The 21,780-nt window shown below is 41.1% G+C and overlaps 1 protein-coding gene and 1 long non-coding RNA gene across 4 annotated transcripts in view; one reads left to right on the top strand and one right to left on the bottom strand.

The window, feature by feature from the left end:
- The window catches only part of arb2a (ARB2 cotranscriptional regulator A), a 106,596-nt gene extending 85,716 nt beyond the window's left edge, over nucleotides 1–20,880 (top strand). The window contains exons 11-13 of one of the 3 annotated variants that reach the window (XR_011086630.1): nucleotides 3,502–3,642; nucleotides 12,532–12,636; nucleotides 19,691–20,880. Coding sequence is in view for 2 of the 3 variants with exons in the window: in XM_049763983.1 (XP_049619940.1) it covers nucleotides 3,502–3,642; nucleotides 12,532–12,569 (179 nt within the window). In the remaining variant the exon portion in view is untranslated. Of the gene's footprint in view, nucleotides 1–3,501; nucleotides 3,643–3,725; nucleotides 5,395–12,531; nucleotides 13,364–19,690 lie in introns of those variants that run through there. The other 2 variants (XM_049763983.1, XM_049763984.1) reach the window with 2 other exon arrangements.
- Nucleotides 9,246–20,576, bottom strand: LOC125994618 (uncharacterized). The gene is made up of 2 exons (XR_007490652.2): nucleotides 20,472–20,576; nucleotides 9,246–12,203 (listed from the first exon to the last, which is right to left on the bottom strand). It is a non-coding gene; the product is annotated as an uncharacterized lncRNA (long non-coding RNA).
- Nucleotides 20,881–21,780: the final 900 nt, after the last annotated feature.

Raw genomic sequence — 21,780 nt, 5'->3', positions numbered from 1 at the left:
TTTTCTCGTTTCTACTGTTATTTAATCATCCGGCGACTATTTTGACTTTCATCAAATTGTTCCAAGAATTGTAATTCACCTTGTGGAAAAAAAACATCATCACTTTACATTCCCCATGTCCTAAAGTAAGTCCTCTCAATAAATGTTTTCCGTAGATACGGCCCCTCTTTGCATCAGTGTAATTACGAAGCACCGAGGGGAGAAAAAAAAAAAAAAAACAAGTTTGATTCAAATAAAATGGGCCATTTGTATACAAGCAATTAACTGTTGCAACTTTAAATAATGTCGCCCAGATGGAACCTAATTATAGTCGGCACGCTTTGATTCAGGCTTTCTGTCGGAGTATCACTCGGGGCGTCACTTTGGCTTTTCAGTCACCTAGCGTTTGTTTTGAAATTGGTGACAATCAGAGCAGATTACCATTTGTAACAGCGTGCGGCATTTGCCGCGCCGGGGAAGAAAGCGTTGCCCATAGCTATGGAGGACTTTCTGTGTTTCCTTTTTAACCGCTCTCCTCCTCTCTTGTTCCCTTTCCCCACTGCACACAAACGATAACAACTGCGTTTGTAGGGAGAGGAGGGAAGGTGTGTGTGTGCGAGTGTGTGTGTGTGCGCCGTGCATGTGGAAATGCTTGCAAGTGGCAAATGGCTGTATAGCGGTGTAGACACAGGGGATCAAACAGTCAGTCAATTACCCTGAGAGGTCTTCAGTGGCTGTGACAGAGGACGAGGCTAAATATCAGGGATCAGATACGCAGTGTGGCTGTGACAAAAGTGATACAGCTTACACACACACACATGCGCACACACACGTCAACAGCCAATTGCAGGGCAGAAATAGTTCACTAAAAATGCTACGTACAAGGTTTTAGGTTTATTGGTCTTACTGAACATACAAACATTACAAAAAATGTTAAAATTTTTGGAAAAGGAGAGAAAAAATACTAATATATATATATATATATATATATATATAAGCATTTTTTTTATTTCCCATAACATCAATGCAAACTCCCCCAAAATATTTCAATGCCAGATTTGCCTTTGCAACGTTTTAGTTGAATTGCTCATAAATACATCCACTTATCTCTTGATAAACATTTTCATTCCGTGGCTAAAATGTACCCCTGTCTTGTTTATGGGGTCACTTTCCACTCACAGCGTATAACTGGATGACACCTCATTGATCCCCACATCTTTTAAAGATATTAATTTGATTTGTGCCGTGGATGAGGTAATCCCTCACCGCCCACCTCGCCGCCGCCGCCGCCGCTACCACCCTTTCAGTCTTTAGTGTCTGGCCGTTGGGGTTCCACCTGTAAATCAGCCATCCCATCACAACATCCATTAGGTGTGACACACTTGGCCAATTAATTGAAGGCTGCGCTTACGCTGTTAAAGGCCTATTTAGTGTGCCGGCCCTCAATTCGGGGCGGAGCTTAAGAGTCATCAAAGGGGCATGGGCTCATTGGGGTAGGGACGCCCCCCTGGTGACCCCCAACTGACAGTATAGCGGCGTTTGTTGGGAGTTCACCGCCAGTTCAGGATAAACGTTGGCGCATTGATCGCTTGTGTCGAGGGAGTAAAACGGACAAAACGCAAGTAGTGCGAGAGGAACATTTTGCCTCAAATTAGATATAAATGATAGATAAGCGGTGTGAGAAGGTTGTGTCGGACTTTTCCGGAGGCGCGTGTTCAAGCGAGCCCCACTCTCGTCGAGAATGTCTGATTGTCAGACGGCTAGACTTGACCCAAGGTGCTGACTTCGATCCACAAAGCGCCTCCTTCTCAAACTCTCCCACACAACACCGTAAAAAAAAAAAAAAAAAAAAGTTTACGCCCGAGCTCTCGGCACTTGTACACACACAAACACACAGTCGTACGCGACGTGTCTGTTAATGCATCCAGGCAGAGGTCAATCTAATAAACATGGGGTCGGCGCAGTGGTCATCAGAGGCCCGTCGACGGTGAGAGAGCCTTTAAGGTGGCGCCTAATTGTATCCCCGCGGCCTTCTAGTCTATCTTTTTATAGCCAATCTCCTCCACACGCCGGAGGAAGGAGAAAGCAAGAAAGCAAGGTTGCAGTTTTCCACATTTTTCTGCTCACTGCGTGAACTGATTTTAGATAGCAAGCTTATCCTTTTTTAATCCTCCGTAGAAAATTAGGAGAGCCTATTTTAATATTCTTATCGTGGCAAACAAATACAGGTAGCGACAAAAAAGAAGTCTTAAGTATGCAGATAAAAAAAAAAAAGAAAAGATTCTAAACACAAAACGCATTACTTCCAGGGATGTGTTCACTCATTCCTCTGTCTGTAAACACAAAAGTCTAAATATCTGCTCTCTGAAAAATTTAATCTCCCACTGGGAGGTTGGAAAAAAAAGAAGAAAAGAACTCTTCTCAAGTTCAGTTGCAGGTAGTCGCAAAGCAGCTTCAGTTTCTAGCCTGAAGGTTATTGTATGTTTATATGTCAATGTAGTAACTAAGAATCCAAAAAAATGTAGATCAGATTTTTGAGCCAAAACGTTAATTACAAGTAAGCATCACGAGTGTTGAACGAAATGAAAAAAATAAAGCACTCAAACATTTACTGAACAAATCAAACACACAAATACAAAATGAAAATGGAAGGCATTTGTTACTTTTTCACCTTTTATTTTAATGTTTAAATCTATTTAGACTTGATATTACAGTGTGTTGATCAAACATGCTTATATTGTCTATCTAGATGGTTTGCTCCACCATTTGTGTTCAAAACACAGCAACACTTAAGCTATTTGTTAGTCGAGTCACAAAACACCTTCAACTTGTTGGGTAGCCGTTGCAAACTTTCCTCACCCCACCGCCAAACCGAGGTTCTCTGTCGCCTCAATCGCTAGCTTAGACGAAACATAAGAACCTGAGGTGCGTGTACCAGATTTCAAAATGCAGCGTGACCCCAACTTGGGAACCGGCTAACCTGGAAGAGAGCATATGGAAACCCAGCACGAGTAGACGACAAGCCCACCCGATATAGTTCCCGCTTTTACCTCAATCGACTCTTTAGAAGGAAGTCCCGCCGCTCCACTGGTTTCGCTTAGTGCATCCTTTGTGCAGAACGGCCGTTTTGTTTGGAAGGCCTGAAATGGAAAGAAGACCGAGCAATGGTGTTGATTATCAACTATCTGCTTGGATAACATGAAGTCTGTCCCATTGGCCCAGCGGGTCAGAGGCTGTACTGACTCTCATGAGTCGGGCCTGAGAAGTCCGCCGAGGGAGTAGATAGAGAGTCTTAAAGTCTGAGCTTTTCTTTTTTTTTTTTTTTGCTTTCATCATTCTTTTGATATCAGATTTATTTCTACTGAGCTTCCAGTTTTGGTGTGGATCAGGGAACGAATTATGTTGCGTTTTAGTTTCCTGACACAAAGGTGAGTTTTAATGATGTCATCATTAACATTGTACATAAAGTTGGATTTTGAGTTTAAAAGTTTGTGTATGCATTTGTGTGTGTCATTTGTGTAGGCACGGAACGGCACGAGTTGACCTCCTGGATGAGTTTTGATTCCATCTTCAGGTACTTCGGCAAGGTCGTGGAGACGAAACAGGACGGGAAGGCAGAGGAGACCTCCAATACTGTTACCACGCGTAGCAGCGCACTCAAAAGTAAACACCAAGATTTGTAAATTGTCGCAATGTTTTTCTAGTTTTGTGTGACCGCCTTGTGTCGCTCCTTGTTTCCCTTCCAGCTTGACAAACAAACTCGTTTGTTGTTGGTGTTTTTGTAAGAGACAAGAGTTCGATTCAGTGTTTTGGACATCACAATAACGTTTTGTTTCGCTTTCTAAATGTCAAAGCAATATTTGTGCTTCCCCAGGGTTTTATAGCCAAAATGGACACGGGATGGGTACAGTGCCCTGTGGCACGCCACACATCAACCATCCTGCAGTAGAGTTGTTAGAATTTTTCTTTTCTTTTTTTTTTTTTTAATTTTGCTCGTGGTTATTGTATGTTTACCATTGTTGTGTGGTTTTTATGATTTATTTGTGGAACACCGCCACATACAACTTTTTAAACTCATTTCCGAAGTTTAACTTTGAGACATTCTGTTTGCTTGTACAAAATTTTCTTGGCTTCAGACAGTGCTGGGAAAAAATATTTGCTCTCTTTTCATAGTTTCCACATTTCAAGCTCATCCAACAAATGTAAATGACCATTGAAGTGGGTACATTTGAGAAGAGGGCAAAAACTTTTTGTATGTTTCCAAAGATGCAAAGATACAACCAATCCAATCTGCACTGATTACCTCAAATGCAACTCACCAAGCACATTTAAAATCACTTAAAGATGAAATGGATTTAAGGGATATCGCATTTGAACAGAAGCCGTAAATCAGCTCTCAACACTCAATAGATGACACATGTCGGAAAATCCAAGATCTCAATATTATTCTAAGCCTGAATGATGTTAGAGGAATATATAACATCTATTTTTTTTTCCCCCTCCACTAAAGTCCTTTTCTTGTGTTCTTAGATGTGACAAGCGGCTGTTCAGTCGTACCTAATCTTGAGTATGTGACATAAACATGATAACATTTTTTTAAGTTTCATAAACCACTCAAGGCTTAACGGAAGACGCTTCTAATGGGCGGCGACGTTCGCCAAATCTCAAAGCTAATGCTAAATCTCATGATACCTCAGACACTTTCTTAAATATGTACTTTCCCCTTATTCCCCCTTCACTTCACATGGTGACTATTGTTTAACTTTTAGCTGTGAAATCCTATTTCTCCCCCACGCCCATTCTGCGTGTGTGTGTAAATGTGTGTGCGGCTTAATGCTTTTGAGGATTATCTTTGTGCTGTAATGAGACAACTGTGCCTGATGGTTTCAAGGCCTAATTTCCTTTTAATTTGATTGCCAACTCTCCTGGTTTCAGCACAAAAAAAAAAATGATTTGCTTATTATTTGATTTGATGATTTTGGTTTCCAGATAACGTTGCTCGTCTTTCTGTTTTTGAGGGGGAAAATCTGCTCATTTTCCCTTCTCTCCATAATTGTATATTGTTGCCTTGAGGGAACAAACAAGGCTCAGTGCTTCTTAATAACAAGCCAAAGGAAGATCGAACCGGAGATGAAAGAGCTGCCGAAAATCCAAAGCACCGCCTGCAAAGAAATAAAAGGGGATTTATTTTGCCAATTTCTCCTCAAGACGTTATTTTTCATACTCGATTCTTCTTTGTATTCGTTTAATAAAATACCTGCATTCATGTTTGGATTTCATGAAAGGGCCGTGTGGTCAGTTTTTTATTTTAATTTCTTTTCTTAACAGTTGAAATGTTCTTTAAAGGTTTGCATTTGTACTATACACTGGTTCAGTTATTGAAAATAACTATTAAAAATAACTTTCAAATGCAAATTAAGTTATGCATTTTGGTTATGAATTTATCTTGCCGTAGTTCATCATTTGAACATTTTTAATTTGTTTTTTTTACTTGTTTAAAGTTGATTTTCTTTGTCATCCATAAATGTATTTGTGCTATTATAGAAAAGCGGGTACCTTATTCACTGCTGTGATTCTTTTTTAAACGCAGTTTCCCTAACTCCAACAAATAGTTTTTATAACACTAGGAAAGTTTGACTCTTTCATTTGTATGTGATAAAACAGATGTAGCCGGTGAGAAAATGACATTTATTTAAAACTTGCTTTTAAAAACGTCCAAAAATAATGTCCCATTGACACTCATTTTTGGCTGCCAGGCAGAATTATTTGTTTTCTCACATATTAGGCCTTCCAATTTCTATTAATTACAGCACAACAAGTGAAAGTCCTCACCCCTCCTTACCCACACACACTTTATTCTCACTACATATGACAAGTAAAAAAAAAAAAAAACGTGCAGTTTGGCTCGATTTATTACCACGTCAACTTGTCAGGTCTTAATCCTTGCATTGAAACGACGCCTCATTTAATCCTCATGTGACTCCTTTAAGTGCATCATCTCTCTTTTTTTTTTCCCACCCCCTACGTCTGTGTTTAATTCACAATGTGAACCCGTGGAGGACTCCTTGACATGGAAAACTTTTCTACTTGTTTGATATTTCAATTGTTTCATCCCGTTGAGAGAGTTGTTGTCACGCTTGCCTGCACTGGCCCTCTGTGCAAGTGTGTGTGCGTGTGTGTGATGTGCTCACCAGCCCCTCTCGAGATGAACTCCCGCCAAAGGAGCCAGGCAGTTGGAATGTCACCCCTCTGACACACGCACACACACACACACACACTGTTGGGGATCACTGTCACGTCACTATTTGCATAATGATATGCTCAGCTCCGAGGAGGAAAGTAACCCCCAAATTTTACGGGTCAACTAACTGCAACAATCAATGTTTTATCGGCCCTACGAAGGGAAAAATATCTTGAACAAGCAGCCGTGCAGGAACGCTCTTTCTTCTCCCACCTCCTCCCTCGCCCACTCATCCGCTATCAATTCAATCCACTGCCCATCAGCAGCAGCAGCAGCAATATTTCCAAGGCAATTCAAATCTGGAAATACGTCATCAGCATTAGTACTGAACTCAGACTGCAGCCTTGAATTTCTTTTCCTCCAAATTTTGCATTTTGCGCCTCATGCAAGAACCATCCAATGTATATATTTATCTTATGTCTATTTCCAAATGTAAAATGCATGGTGGGTTTCCTTGCAACTCATTACATATTCATTGACCGGCACAAGAAGCTATTTAATCCAATGGAAACACGAAACAGCCCTTCTATATAGGGTTAGGGTCTAATAGGGAATCACCATTGCCACAATCAGCTTGATAAGGAAGAAAAAACGCGCAGGTGTGGCTCCAAGTGGCTTTTGGCTGCACCTTTTATTTGTATAAAGTCCATTTTTAGAAGGAAGGAAACGTTTGGTTACAGGTTTTGGCCCATAGGCTAATAACCATGATGACTTTTCACTTAAGTGTAAAGGACCTAAGATAGTGCCGTGCAGGACTTTGCTGTTGAAGCGACGTTTGTGCGCGTGCGCGAGTGCGCGAGCGAGCGCGTGCATTTGGGCCAGCTGTTGGGCAGTGTCGTTTGTAACACTGTTGTTGAGTCCATTTGGCTTTAATAGCAGCTTTCAGGCGCTCTCCCCTCACCGCCCCCTCAATTACACCTCCTCTGATTCTCTGCCGGCCCGGTCGGCCGGAGCTCACCCGCGCGCATGCAGCAAAAAGAAGAAATATATTTGAAGTCTGACTTTTTAAGGTTTATACTGTTGTTGTCCACCTCTAATTGATCTGTTTGTTATTTGGAAGACATTGGCTATGGCGTGCATGCACATTTATGATGATTATTTTTTTTTAATGCCTGACTAGAAATATATGTGCACGTTACTATGCAACATTTTATCAATACACTTTTATTCACACTCTTTATGTTTTTATATTTTTGACAACATTATTTTCAACTAAACCCATTCATGCGTTGATTTAAGTAAATACAATTCAGTTATACAAACCCAAATTAAAAACCTAAAGGGCTACATGATTGTGGATGCTTCAGCCACCCTCATTTAGTGGAACGCAATAAATTATAAATTAAAGCATATAACAATGTCGTTTTTTCAGGCCTGTAAAAATAATCACACAAAAATGTGTGCATTGTTTTATATTTAAACCAAACCATCTTCAAACATCTTCAGGGGCAATTTGCATTTTAAAAGCCCAAAAACACAAATTAACGAATGTACACAATTTGTTATATTTTCAGTCAATGAGATCCTTCCCTATATACATAGTTTCATTATAATACTATTGCAGAGATTATGAAATATAATATATCTATATTTAATATAACATAACAGATTTGCATTATTTTTTTAGTTCAATAATAACTCAACATAACGTTTGTCATTATCATTATCAATACAACTAATGTGACAAAAACACGAATTAAGATCTTGCCACCATTGGTTGATATATCCTAAAGCATGTTTTATTTGTTCTCAAAGCAACGAAATAATCTGTAATTTAATCCCAGTCAACAATCAAAATCAATATATTTCCTTCATGGTCGTGATGGCGTATTGATTTATAGGTTATCTGCACACAAAAATAAAATTCAAGTTTGCTCGATCCATTCCACTAGAAAATCACATCTGCAAATAAAATATGACTTAACAGTTAAATATGTTAAATAGCACTTGAATTTTAATCAAAACAAAAATAGTAGGCATTGATTTTGCAATTAAATACACGGCTTAACTTTATTTTATTGATTACCGAAGCACTCTGCACACTTTCGAGTAAGAAAAAATAAAAGAAAGGAAGTAAAGAGAGTTCAAGGCAATATGAAATCACCACATTATAGGTGGGTTTCATCATGTGTGCGCGCATCCCTCCGAGGATAAACACGCCGTGCGTGGGCTGCGTGGGCTCCCAAGAAGAACTTGTTATTGAAGCAGCGAGGGAGGGAGAGGGGAACGCGCAACCCCTTTGCACCCAGCCGCAGATGAGACTCAAAATGAACTTAATGCCATTCAGTCGATTGACAGATGTGTGCGCGCGCGCGCGTGTGTGTGTGTGGCTGCTGCGGGCATTGTGGGTGGGGCTGTGGGCAGGGCAGATGTGCGTGTGCGCGTTTTGGATGCACATTTCACGCTTTCTCCCTTGCATGCTTTCTCGGAATCTCCGTGGTTAAGCGAGTTAATATACGTGTGTTATTAAAGGGCCTGCAGCCCTGCACTGGCTGCCTCACCCCACAGTGTCACCCCGCTCCCCCGCCCTCCTGACGGCGGCTTAGACTTTGCGCCCATCTCTTCCTCTATCAGCCATTCTAATGTCCCTCATTGTGTTTGTCACCTGAGTCAGCAGAGAAGATGAAAGGGGAGGAAGAGGAGAGTCTGGTGGGGTGGCAGGGGGGGTTCTGTGTGTGTGGTTGTGGTGATGGTGGTCCAGCCAACTCTACTTTATTGCTGTTTATCCCCGCAGCAAAAGCTGTCAGGCGGTGACAGATTGGCAGAATGTTTAATCAACTTATTTCCTTGCTCTTGCTCCGTAAATGAATGCAAAGTTGAATGCCTCTGCATTTTTTTTCTCAGTAGGCTAGTAAAACAATTGGTAAGAATTGTAACCACGCATAATAGCCTATCGCGGGGGAGTATTTTGTTATTATTATTTTAAAAAAAAAACTGTAATGCATTATAATGGGGAGATGTTTCCATATTTAGTTTTTTATAGAGACTTTTTTTAACAGAGACAAAAAGAAGTTCTCTGCGATAATATTTCAATAAAATGATCTCTTTCACATGCAGTCAGTCAAAAGTGAGACTTTTTCAAGAATAGAACATTTGATAGAGCGAGTGCAAGTGTACCAGCATATTTTATTCAAAGAAAATATACACAAAATAATTTAAAAATTGAGAAGGGGATTGCATTTCATTTATCATGGGGATTTTTCTTTGAAAAAAAAAATACATGGTAAGAAATACTCCAATTTGAAAACATAATGATAGTACAACAAAAGGCACTCTCTGCATTTCGTTAGCCTACTAAAATAATTGTCCGAGTGATTTTTATATTATTTTTTTGCTACTGTATTCATAAAAATCATATTCAGCAAACCGCAAAAAGTTTCAATTCAGGCAACTACAGTGTATATTCTTTTGTTCTAAAATAAAATAATTAAATCAATTATGCTGGCCTAACAATAGTTCAAAACTACATTTCAGAAATCGCTCGAATAAAAAGCAGCTTGTGATAATAAAAAGAAGCTCACCATTGTGATTGTTTTGTGAGAGAAAAGCTATCCGGGGAATCAAATTGCTCTTAAAGCATACCTGAATCCATTTCAAAATATGTTACACACACACGCACACACACATGCGTGTGCTTGAAGGAGTCGCGGATGTGTAAGTGTGTTAAGTAGTGTGTGAAGGCGCTGCCCTGTTCGGGCCCAACTCCACTGTATCGATTTCCAACTTGTCCTGTCGAATGTGACGAGGACAGCGGTGGCTGGTGGCCGCAGCACCATGGACAGCGGCCCCCACCACCACCCTCCCATCCCCTCCCCTCCTTGTTGACCTCGCCTTGCTTGTCACATTTCCCCCGCGTGGGACGCGACATGACCAAGTGCGGACACGGACAGAGAGAAAGAGAGAGAGAGGCAGGCAAGCTTTTTTTTTTCTTTCCTCTTGTGAACGAGCAACGCGGTTCAGTCCATTTGCTGTCGTCTAAATGATGTTGTAAATTGAAAATGTTCTCAAATAATAACTGCACCACATGATTACACACATTAAAGGTAAACTTGTATTGTTATTGGTTTAAATAGCAGATGGAAGCAATATGCACTGGCTCCATTCACTTGCATGACTTAAAGTGACATTAAATGATCCAATTACGCGAGAGAACGTATGTGCGCATTTTACGCACAAAAGCAAACAGCATGATTTGGACTCGCATCCAAAATATCATTCTGCTTTATTTGTTGAACTTTTTTTTTTTTTTTTTTTTTTTTTAACTCCAAAATCCAAAACACGCGGTGCGCTCGTGGGGTGTTGCATTTGTTCGGTTTGGGCGTGGGGGTGCTGTTTGATGGAGCTGTGCTGAAGCTTTGAGACAGCTTGTTAATTAAAAGCCCAAGAGATGAGGCTGTGCAGCCAGCGTCCATATCAGTGCGACGCTAAGCACACTGACAGACAGCAAGTTACTTCAACACCAATCCTCCTCTACCTTTTTTTTTCTTTTTATCACAGCAAAGCAGTGAGATATTTTAATGCGTTCAAATCCCACTGTGGCTGAGCAATATCTTGTTTTCTACTTAAGGAATGACGACAAACCTCAGTATTTCCTGTCACTCCGCGAGGATATATAGAGCCCAAATGGCTGCTTTATGAGCTCCCAAATCCAGGCGGCAGCCAGCTTAAATGTGGCAAATTCGATTAAGAGGAGGGTAAGAAAGGAATGTCAAAATGGATTGAATTAGAGACGATTGGTATTAAATACTTTAATAAGCTTCGGTATGACATTGATGGCATAGAAGCACACAAAGAGCAGCATTAAAACAAAAGACGTCCTTTTTTCTCCCCTGTTCTTTAGTCTGCAACTGTGGTCATCTCACATGTATTATTCCGCCTTAATTGAACCCAAAGTCCGCCCTTTGCCTGGAGGGCATTTTACGCAAGTGTCACATTGAAGGCTGGTTAAGTAGGAAAAACAAAAATACCACGAGGTATGCAATACCAATGAGAAAACATGTTTGTTATGAAAAAGAAGATAAATAATGAAAGCGTAAAAGATGCTTCCGGGAGAGTTGAGTGTTGGGTCTTTTGGGGGCGGGGGGTGCAGGTGGTTCAGCTACAAGGCAACCTGCTGGACCATAGTAAAACCGGAGGGGGAGGGGGCTCTTACTTAAAAGAAAGTATAATCATGAAACTTTGTCTGCCTCAAAACACAATCTTTGACTAATAATAGTTTGTAAAAAAAATTTTTAAATAAATTAATTAATAATAAGAACTGTGATTTTTGCAAGTGGAACGTCTTTAGCCGCTGACACCACCGAGAGGAAGAAAAAAAAATTCACATGGAAAAGGGAGAATAAGATGGAAGAGCTGATGATGACTTCCAGTTGGGAATCATTAGACGACTTCTTCTAAAGCGTCAAGACAATATCAGCCTCGTAAATTGCGTTCTCCTCCTGATGACCACATTGCGCAAGAATGCACACGTGTGCAACGGAACGCCCGCTGGACACTTTATTAGGTACACATTCTGAGTTGCTTTAAGACCAAGATCAAGTGTATAGCTCAAATCGAATTAAAATAATTTAGAAGCGAGCGAGCATTATTGTTTTTTTTTAAACGTATTTTTAAAATCTAGTTCTGTTTGTGTGGGTGTGTCAAATACGGCCACAGATATCCTATAACAAAAAAAAAAAAAAACACATAACATTTTGATTTCATCTGTTTACCAACATGTGAGTTTCTTAATTAAATCTTGATCTGCTCCTGCAACTCATTTGTTTTGTTTTTGTGATTTATTTATTTTGTAAGTGAGCTGCAGCAGGCTCTCCAAGTGTCTACCACATCCATCAACGTCACACAAGTTGTTATTTAGTCAGTGGATCTGTTGCAGTTTATTTTTATTTTCTCTTGGGAGAAAACAAACAAGAATTATGAACATTTCCTCGACGTGATGAAGGATATTAAACAGAATGAGCTCGTATATTCGTTGAATCTCCACCTGAAAAAAAAACACAATTTAATAATTATTCAGTCAAGTGAACACCATCCCCGATTGTGCTTAACAAACATGACAAATATTTAGAATTATTGTAATATTAATTATCCTTCCACTTGAAGTTCACTTTTTTTATATATAAATCCCGTTCGATTTAAATGTCTTAAATTGAAACATTTAAAAAAAACTAAGGAGAAATTCAAACGATCTATTTATATATTGATTTTTTTCCATTACTGTTTTTATTCTTTAAATTTAAACATTTACAAATGTTCACATTAAAAATAGATGACAAATTACTTTTGTGAGTTATATTTTGTTTTGTTTTTAGGCAAGAAGAAGGCGGGGAGAAGGTTCACGCAGAGATGAGAGCCGAGCAGAGCGGCTGCGGTGGCAGAGGGTCCCCCTAAGGCAGGGCGCCATCTAGCAAACAAAGGTAGCAACAATAACAGCCTCCGAGGAGGGCCTCACACGCACACAAACCAGAAAGGAAAGAGAAAGGCTGAAAAAAAGAAAAAGAGAGAGGAAAGAGAAGAGAAGATGTCTACTATTGCTTTGCCGCTTAAAGCTGACCCAGCCAGACAAGAGAAGAAACTTCAGAACTTTACAGTCTCCAAACTCTCCTTGTTCGAGCGCGGGTGCTAACTACGACGTCAAGGAGAATTTATTTGATTTATTTTAGTCAGGGTTTCCTCGGAAATGAATATAAAATCATTGACGTGCATCTTAGGAAAACTCCACTGATCACATTAGAAATGGCATTTGAAATAATGTGTTCGCATGAGAGCGGATTAATTGAGTGATTAAAAGCAACTCACAGACCCTTAAAACGTTCATTTTTATTTCAAAAGGAATCATTTTTGTTTTTTTATATTAAAAGTAAACAAAAAACGTTTGAGTATTATGCAATGAAGTTATGAGTCCTACATTTAGTTCAAATGCACAGAAGACTGTTTAAATGGAATTGCAACAAAACTTAAGCCAGGTGCTATTAAATGTAAATAATGAATGAAACCTTGTAATAGTCCTAATTTTGACTATGATAAATAAATAAAAAAATAAATAAGGCAGGTTGTGCGAGCAGAAACACTGGACTCAAAGCAATTCTTTTTACTGACTTTCTGTGATGGAGTTCTTTTGGGGTGAATATGACAGATATTTAACCCCCCCCCCCCCCCCCAACGCCTCTTTCACCATTAAATGAGTGGACGCCTGACCTTTTAGGACCGGACCCTGTCCACTCTGGCACCCGTCTATCCAAATAACCCCCCCAACAAACTGCATCACACAGTGCTAGCTATTCATTACTGATATAATCAGTGGATGCAAATGAATTTGGACGAGGTCCTTGTGCGTGTCTGGGAGGGGGGGTGAGCAACTATAACCATAGCTGCACCGAGATGGAGACCATTGAATGCCCACCTGAATCCAATATTGCCGCATATGTGGGTGTGGGGGGTTCATACCGGCGAGCAGTCTCTATTCAAATGAGATGCGCATGCGCGGATCTGTGCGTGGCCTTTGAAGAGAAGAGAGGGGTCGTGTCACTCAGCAGAGGGAGAGGGCCACTCGGTTCTACCACCCTCCTCCTCCTCTTCATCTTCCTTTCTACTCCCCCCCCTCTCCCGACCCCCACTCGCTCTTCTTCTTCTTCACACAACACATGTGCATTTTCACCATTGGGCTCAGATTAGAATCCTTTAAGGCAGTGTTTCCCAACCTTTTTTCATTCACGGCACACCTTTTCATTGGAAAAAAATCTCGAGGCACACCACCAACAGAAATCTGTTACACCAGCTTCTATATTAAAATCAGTTATTACAACAAAAGACGTAAAGTTCTATTCCTATATATGTATGGAGAGTCAAATAATTGAATAAAAATAAATACTAAATATTCTTTAAATTGTATTTCTTTTGTAATTGAACGTGAGAGTTTTTGAAAAAAGGTTTTAGACAGTGTAAGGAATAAACTATTGAAAGTGATCAAAATCCAAAAGAATCAATATGGCTTTGTTTACAGTTTTAGACTAGCTCTATAAAATATTGTGACATTAAGAATAAAGTCACTTTTAAAGACGCTCTGCTGTTCTGACAGCGGCTGAGTGGCTATCACAGTCGAGGTGTCTCGACTTGACTGTGTATTTTACGTTGGTGAAATATCCAAATCATTTGGGCTCCTAAACTGATTCGTTCTTTTTTCAGTTCATATGACTTTAACCAGTAGGTGACGGTAATGCGCATTGAAGCTGGTGCCACCACGCCGTAAATCAAAACGAAGAAGAAAATGACGTCACATCCCGTTCACGAACGAGTCGTGAATTGCATTTTCCGTTCACCAACTGAACGGAGTGAACGAGTCAGTGAGTGAGTGATTTGCATTTCCAGTTCATCGCGTGAACGGTTCAGTGAGGGAACGAATCCTGACTTTCCCGTTCGCGAACGATTTAATGGGTGAACTGCCTTCCCGTGCAGCAACGGATCAGTCAGTGCATGTGTTGCGTCTCCTGGCGTGAACTATGTAAGCCGGAATGTCGATTTACGATTTGCCAAGGAAAGAAAGAACCACTCACTGAAACACCACTTCTTTTATGCGCGTTTTCTCCAAGCTAACGGCTAACTTTATTGCATGAAGGGGTGCGCCGTTATGCAACAACGGGGAGATTATGCTTCTCTTTGGGTAATCTTGATTTTATAACACTTGTAGTAGTTTTTAAATAACGTGTATGCATATATACGCCTACCTATTGTTATCCAATATATCTACTGCAATTTCACATTGGATTGCTGGTTTGAAATTTACTTTTATTATTCACTTCACTGGTTTCTTCTATATCAAACAAATTGTTTTAGGTTCATTACCTGACATGTTTCGGCGGTTTCTTCCGCCTTTATCAGAGTACTTTTATTATTATTATTTTAATAAACATTTATGTTAAAACTTGTCTGGTGTTTTATTCCTTGTTTTTTATATTCGCCAATTAAAACATAAAAATCTGACATTTGGTTAACTGCTTTATATGACAACATGTGTCACGGACGCTTCAATAGGTACACTGCGCGAGGTAAACAAAAAAAAAAAGTGAATAAATAAAGGGTTGATTACACAATGAGATCACGTGCAAAAATTTTCCAACACCTGGACTCGAACCAAGAGCTTACTGAATAAGAGCCCGTGTTACTAACCAGTCAGCTGTTTCGACATGACAGTGTTCAGTTGACTGCACTGTTTTGTACTAGTGATGTGCATCACAGGCCAAAAGGGAAAAAGTTTAAGTGAAAGTGAGAAGTGCCACACCCGCCCTCACCCCCACCTCCTGATTGGCTGTTTGAACTGTGACGTCACTTGGACACTCCATTAGGTACACCACCATTTTCAAGTGTACCTAATAACAGGCCACTTTATTAGGGAAATATGGTCAAAGGTCACAGGTGTCAAGCTCTAGTCCTCTGGGCCGCGTTCCAACATGTTTTCCAAGTGACCCTCGTTAAGCGCAGGTGCGTGAAAACTTTTAGCCACTTTCACGTTCAAAAGGAGCTAAAAGTTTTCACGCACCTGCACTTAACGAGGCAAGCACACGGACACTCCATTAGGTACACCGCCATTTTCAAGTGTACCTAATAACAGGCCACTTTATTAGGGAAATATCATGGTCAAAGGTCACAGGTGTCAAGCTCTAGTCCTCGGGGCCGCGTTCCAACATGTTTTCCAAGTGACCCTCGTTAAGCGCAGGTGCGTGAAAACTTTTAGCCACGTTCACGTTCAAAAAGAGCTAAAAGTTTTCACGCACCTGCACTTAACGAGGGAATCACACGGACACTCCATTAGGTACACCGCCATTTTCAAGTGTACCTCATAACAGGCCACTTTATTAGGGAAATATCATGGTCAAAGGTCACAGGTGTCAAGCTCTAGTCCTCTGGGCCGCGTTCCAACATGTTTTCCAAGTGACCCTCGTTAAGCGCAGGTGCGTGAAAACTTTTAGCCACTTTCACGTTCAAAAGGAGCTAAAAGTTTTCACGCACCTGCACTTAACGAGGCAAGCACACGGACACTCCATTAGGTACACCGCCATTTTCAAGTGTACCTAATAACAGGCCACTTTATTAGGGAAATATCATGGTCAAAGGTCACAGGTGTCAAGCTCTAGTCCTCTGGGCCGCGTTCCAACATGTTTTCCAAGTGACCCTCGTTAAGCGCAGGTGCGTGAAAACTTTTAGCCACTTTCACGTTCAAAAGGAGCTAAAAGTTTTCACGCACCTGCACTTAACGAGGGAATCACACGGACACTCCATTAGGTACACCGCTATTTTCAAGTGTACCTAATAACAGGCCACTTTATTAGGGAAATATCATGGTCAAAGGTCACAGGTGTCAAGCTCTAGTCCTCGGGGCCGCGTTCCAACATGTTTTCCAAGTGACCCTCGTTAAGCGCAGGTGCGTGAAAACTTTTAGCCACGTTCACGTTCAAAAAGAGCTAAAAGTTTTCACGCACCTGCACTTAACGAGGGAATCACACGGACACTCCATTAGGTACACCGCCATTTTCAAGTGTACCTCATAACAGGCCACTTTATTAGGGAAATATCATGGTCAAAGGTCACAGGTGTCAAGCTCTAGTCCTCTGGGCCGCGTTCCAACATGTTTTCCAAGTGACCCTCGTTAAGCGCAGGTGCGTGAAAACTTTTAGCCACTTTCACGTTCAAAAGGAGCTAAAAGTTTTCACGCACCTGCACTTAACGAGGCAAGCACACGGACACTCCATTAGGTACACCGCCATTTTCAAGTGTACCTAATAACAGGCCACTTTATTAGGGAAATATCATGGTCAAAGGTCACAGGTGTCAAGCTCTAGTCCTCTGGGCCGCGTTCCAACATGTTTTCCAAGTGACCCTCGTTAAGCGCAGGTGCGTGAAAACTTTTAGCCACTTTCACGTTCAAAAGGAGCTAAAAGTTTTCACGCACCTGCACTTAACGAGGTAATCACACGGACACTCCATTAGGTACACCGCCATTTTCAAGTGTACCTCATAACAGGCCACTTTATTAGGGAAATATCATGGTCAAAGGTCACAGGTGTCAAGCTCTAGTCCTCTGGGCCACGTTCCAACATGTTTTCCAAGTGACCCTCGTTAAGCGCAGGTGCGTGAAAACTTTTAGCCACTTTCACGTTCAAAAGGAGCTAAAAGTTTTCACGCACCTGCACTTAACGAGGCAAGCACACGGACACTCCATTAGGTACACCGCCATTTTCAAGTGTACCTAGTAACAGGCCACTTTATTAGGGAAATATCATGGTCAAAGGTCACAGGTGTCAAGCTCTAGTCCTCTGGGCCGCGTTCCAACATGTTTTCCAAGTGACCCTCGTTAAGCGCAGGTGCGTGAAAACTTTTAGCCACTTTCACGTTCAAAAGGAGCTAAAAGTTTTCACGCACCTGCACTTAACGAGGGAATCACACGGACACTCCATTAGGTACACCGCCATTTTCAAGTGTACCTAATAACAGGCCACTTTATTAGGGAAATACACAAGGTGAATCTTGGAAAACATGTTGGAATGCAGCCCTGAGGACTAGAGCTTGACACCTGTGACCATATTTCCCTAATAAAGTGGCCTGTTATAAGGTACACTTGAAAATGGCGGTGTACCTAATGGAGTGTTCAAGTGACGTCACCGCTCAAACAGCCAATCAGGAGGTGGGGGTAAGGGTGGGTGTGGCACTTCTCACTTTCACTTAAACTTTTTCCCTATTGGCCTGTGATGCACATCACTAGTACAAGACAGTGCATTGAGGTATGTAATATCATGTGGAAACAGTCGACTGGTTAGTGACACGGGCTCATGCTCGGCAAGCTTTTGGTTCGATCCCAGGTGCGGGCAAATGCTTGAACGTGCTTTTATTGTGCAATTAACCCTTTATTTATTCATTCATTTTTTTTTTACGTCGTGTAGTGTACGTATTGAAGCGTCCGTGACGTGTACCTACACATGTTGTCATATAAAGCAGTTAACCAAATGTCTGATTTTTATGTTTTAATTGGCAAATACAAAATGAAGGAATAAAACATCAGACAAGTTTTAACATAAATGTTTATTAAAATAATAATAAATAATAAAATAATAAAAGTAAATTTCAAACCAGCAATCCAATGTGAAATTGCAGTAGATATATTGGATAACAATATTTAGACGTATATATGCATACACGTTATTTAAAAACTACTACAAGTGTTATAAAATCAAGATTACCCAGAGAAGCATAATCTCCCCGTTGTTGCATAACGGCGCACCCCTTCATGCAATAAAGTTAGCCGTTAGCTTGGAGAAAACGCGCATAAAAGAAGTGATGTTTCAGTGAGTGGTTCTTTCCTTCCTTGGCAAATCGTAAATCGACATTCACGACTCGTTCGTGAACGGGAAGTTACGTCACTGTCTTCTTCGTTTCGTTTTACGGCGAGGTGGCACCAGCTTCAATGCGCATTACCGGCACCTACTGGTTGAAGTCATATCAACTGAAAAAATAACGAATCACTTCACTCTCGTGCACTGAAAAAAAATCGTTCTTTTGAACGAATCGTTCACTCACGAGTCAACACTAATAGCATTACACACATAAACTATGTATGTGCCGATGCCACAACTTGAAATCTCAAGATTCTCCGATTTGCCACGCATGCACGATTAGCAAGTGGCTGACCAGGCCTTGCGCTAACTGACCTGTGGTTTGGCGATCCTGTTTACAATGCGCTCGGTATTTAATGTTGGACAATTTCCCACGGCACGGCTGAACATCTCTCACGGCACACCAGAAACACTGCTTTAAGGGAAATGAGGGGGGGGGGGGGGGTGTCAGCGAGTGTGTGTGTGCGCACGCGCGGCGTGCGTGTGTGTGCAGACAGCTCCACTGTGGAGCGTTCCATGCAGCAAAGTGCGTGGAAAAGGGATGTAAAATATCATAAACAAAAGAACACTTCACCCATAGTTAACTGACACATTAACCAATTTGAGTAGATAGTACCGACGACTCTGACTAGAAGATGGGAAATGACAAGAATTTATTAATGAGATGGTGGACACAATGGGAATATTTTACGCTGACAGCACAGATGGATGGATAGATGGACGGATGGATGGATGGATGGTTTTCCTCATGATCTTGCTCCTGCCAGCACACAATTACAGCTCAGCCCATGAAGACACGCTCAGGTGGATTTGCCATAGAAGAATTTGACCTCAAGCCCACAAAACAGCTCTGGGGGGGACTACAAGAAATATTGTGAAATCTCCAAGACCACAAATGTTCCTCTGGGTGAATGGGTGCAACTATTCCAACTGTAAAATCTCATAAAAAGTCTAACCAGATGAACTGTTCCAGCTGCGCATGTTCCTTCTTTTTCCAAACAGGTGTCCCAAAACTTTCGTTCATTCAGTGTCACGTCAACAAACAACGCATAAACCGTGACGCAATTCTGCGTGTGTTCTCTTCAAGGTTGAAGAGCACAAGAAGGAGGCCGGGCTGTTCTGAGCAGAGGATAAGCAGCGTACAAAGAGGAAATAAGGCTGAGTGCAGGATTATATCTTTACATGCATTCTTCTGCCTGACTGAATGACTGAAACAAGCTTCACAGGCTGGCACAAAGTATGAATGAATGAATCCTGTGTGTGTGTGTGTGTGTGTGGTGTGAATGTGCGTGTTTATTTTATTTTTTTATAATTTCACCAACGGCGTCAATTAGGAACTGTACTTTGATTTTTTTTGCAATTTTTTTTATATCGTTTTTGTTCCTACAATGTTTCAAAACTAAATGATAATAAATTAAAACAAGTGTATATTTTGACGTAATCATTTTCAACCGATGTTGAACGGTAGTATTTTAATGTTGCGTGTGACGTCGTCATATATCAACGGGTTACAAAGCGTCACAGAATTATACTCGAATTTTTACTTTCACTTTTAACACCTTCAAATTTACTTTGAGCCACGTGCGTCTTTTGCGATGACGTCAACGAGTGATGATGTGGAAAGGGTTCCACTGCCGCTGCAAATAATATTACGTCACATTTTAACCCGTGACGTTTTCTCTCGTTTCAAACTTTCAAATAACAATCACCAATACGCACAGACATTTGTCATTATTTTCTATACAAGCTGCACAGCAATTATTTGGTTTTCACCTTTCTCTCCACGTCACGCACGGAATTACACCGAGCAGTCACGCGCACGCACTCACACGGGAAAAAAGAAGAAAGTAAAAAAAAACAAGTCTTACTTAATGAACGTTCCATGAATGTTCCTTCATTGTATTTTTTCTTTTAATCCACTTTTTGAAATATATATATTTTGGGGAGGGTCCCACATCCACAAGTGTTAGTTCTCAAACAAGAAGAAAAGTGCAGATTGAGACATTTTGTTTGAGCTCGCTTGAGAGAAAAAAGCGCAGGAGTGTGCGGGGTGTAGAGTGGGGGAGGTCATTTTCATCATGTGGGAGGTTGGGACACAAAGTTTGGACCCGTGACTGGCATTCCGGAGAGACATGCATATTTTAAAACAACAATGCAGTGCACACACTGCAGGAGGAGAAAAAAAAAAGGGGGGGGGGGCAAAGGTGGGAGGGCTGAAACTTTGGACAGAAGAAAAAGTTAGCATCCTCACTGGAACAGCTGTCACTGTGGATCAAATTTAAATATATATATATATATATATATATATATATATATATATATATATATATATATGTATGTATGTATATATATTGCTTAATTGACTGCAGGTCAATAATGACATGCGTCGCTATGTATAAAATTATTTTTATGGAGTGACAGCTACTTCATGCATTTCTTCGCACATTGAATATTAATTTCTCTAACAATGAGTTTTCCTACTTTCTTGTTCTGCAACACACGAAATATTCCCCATGCAATCAGGCATTATTAAAGCAATCCGATTCTCCACCGCGGGGAAAATACGGAAAAAGACAGACGACCCTGAAGTAAACAGAGCGCTTCAAATGTCCTTCTTTTTGTTTTAGGGTGTGTGTGTGTGTGTGTGGGGGGGGGGGGGGGGGTAGTTTAAAATAACCCACAATGGCAGTTTCAATTCAAAACGTCTCCCGTCTTCTATTTTGTCAAGTCACACACAATTGTATCTGTCCTGGCTAAATCCGCTGCGCTTAGCGCTGTCACTTCTGCACAGCTTTTACAACATCACCCCTCCTTCTCGTTCCTCTTCCTCCTCATTTTTTTTCCGGGAGGTTTCTGGCTCTTGTGCAAAAGAGAAGGGAGAAGAGAAGAGAGAGAGAGCGGACAGGGGAGAAGGGTGGAAGAAAAGAAGGAGTGTTGGCTGCGATGAGAGAACGAAATGAAGGGCCAGGAGGGGAGAGGACAAAGGCGAGTGCATGCAGCGGTGTGGAGCTGGATATCTCTGTTAGTTGTCAGCGTTTAGTCCATGGCTGTGGAATGCTAATGAGTGGGCTCCCCCCTCTCGCTCTCCCAGGCTCACCCTCTCGCTCTCTCTTCCTTTCTCCCCCACCCTCCTCCTCCTCCTTCCCTGTCTCGGGGAGAGAAAGCGGATCGATAACT

The sequence above is a fragment of the Syngnathus scovelli genome, chromosome 3, assembly GCF_024217435.2.
Source record: "Syngnathus scovelli strain Florida chromosome 3, RoL_Ssco_1.2, whole genome shotgun sequence".
Classification (NCBI taxonomy): Eukaryota; Metazoa; Chordata; class Actinopteri; order Syngnathiformes; family Syngnathidae; genus Syngnathus; species Syngnathus scovelli.
Note: the sequence above shows the minus strand (reverse complement) of the source record. Positions and strands in the feature narration are given on the sequence as shown.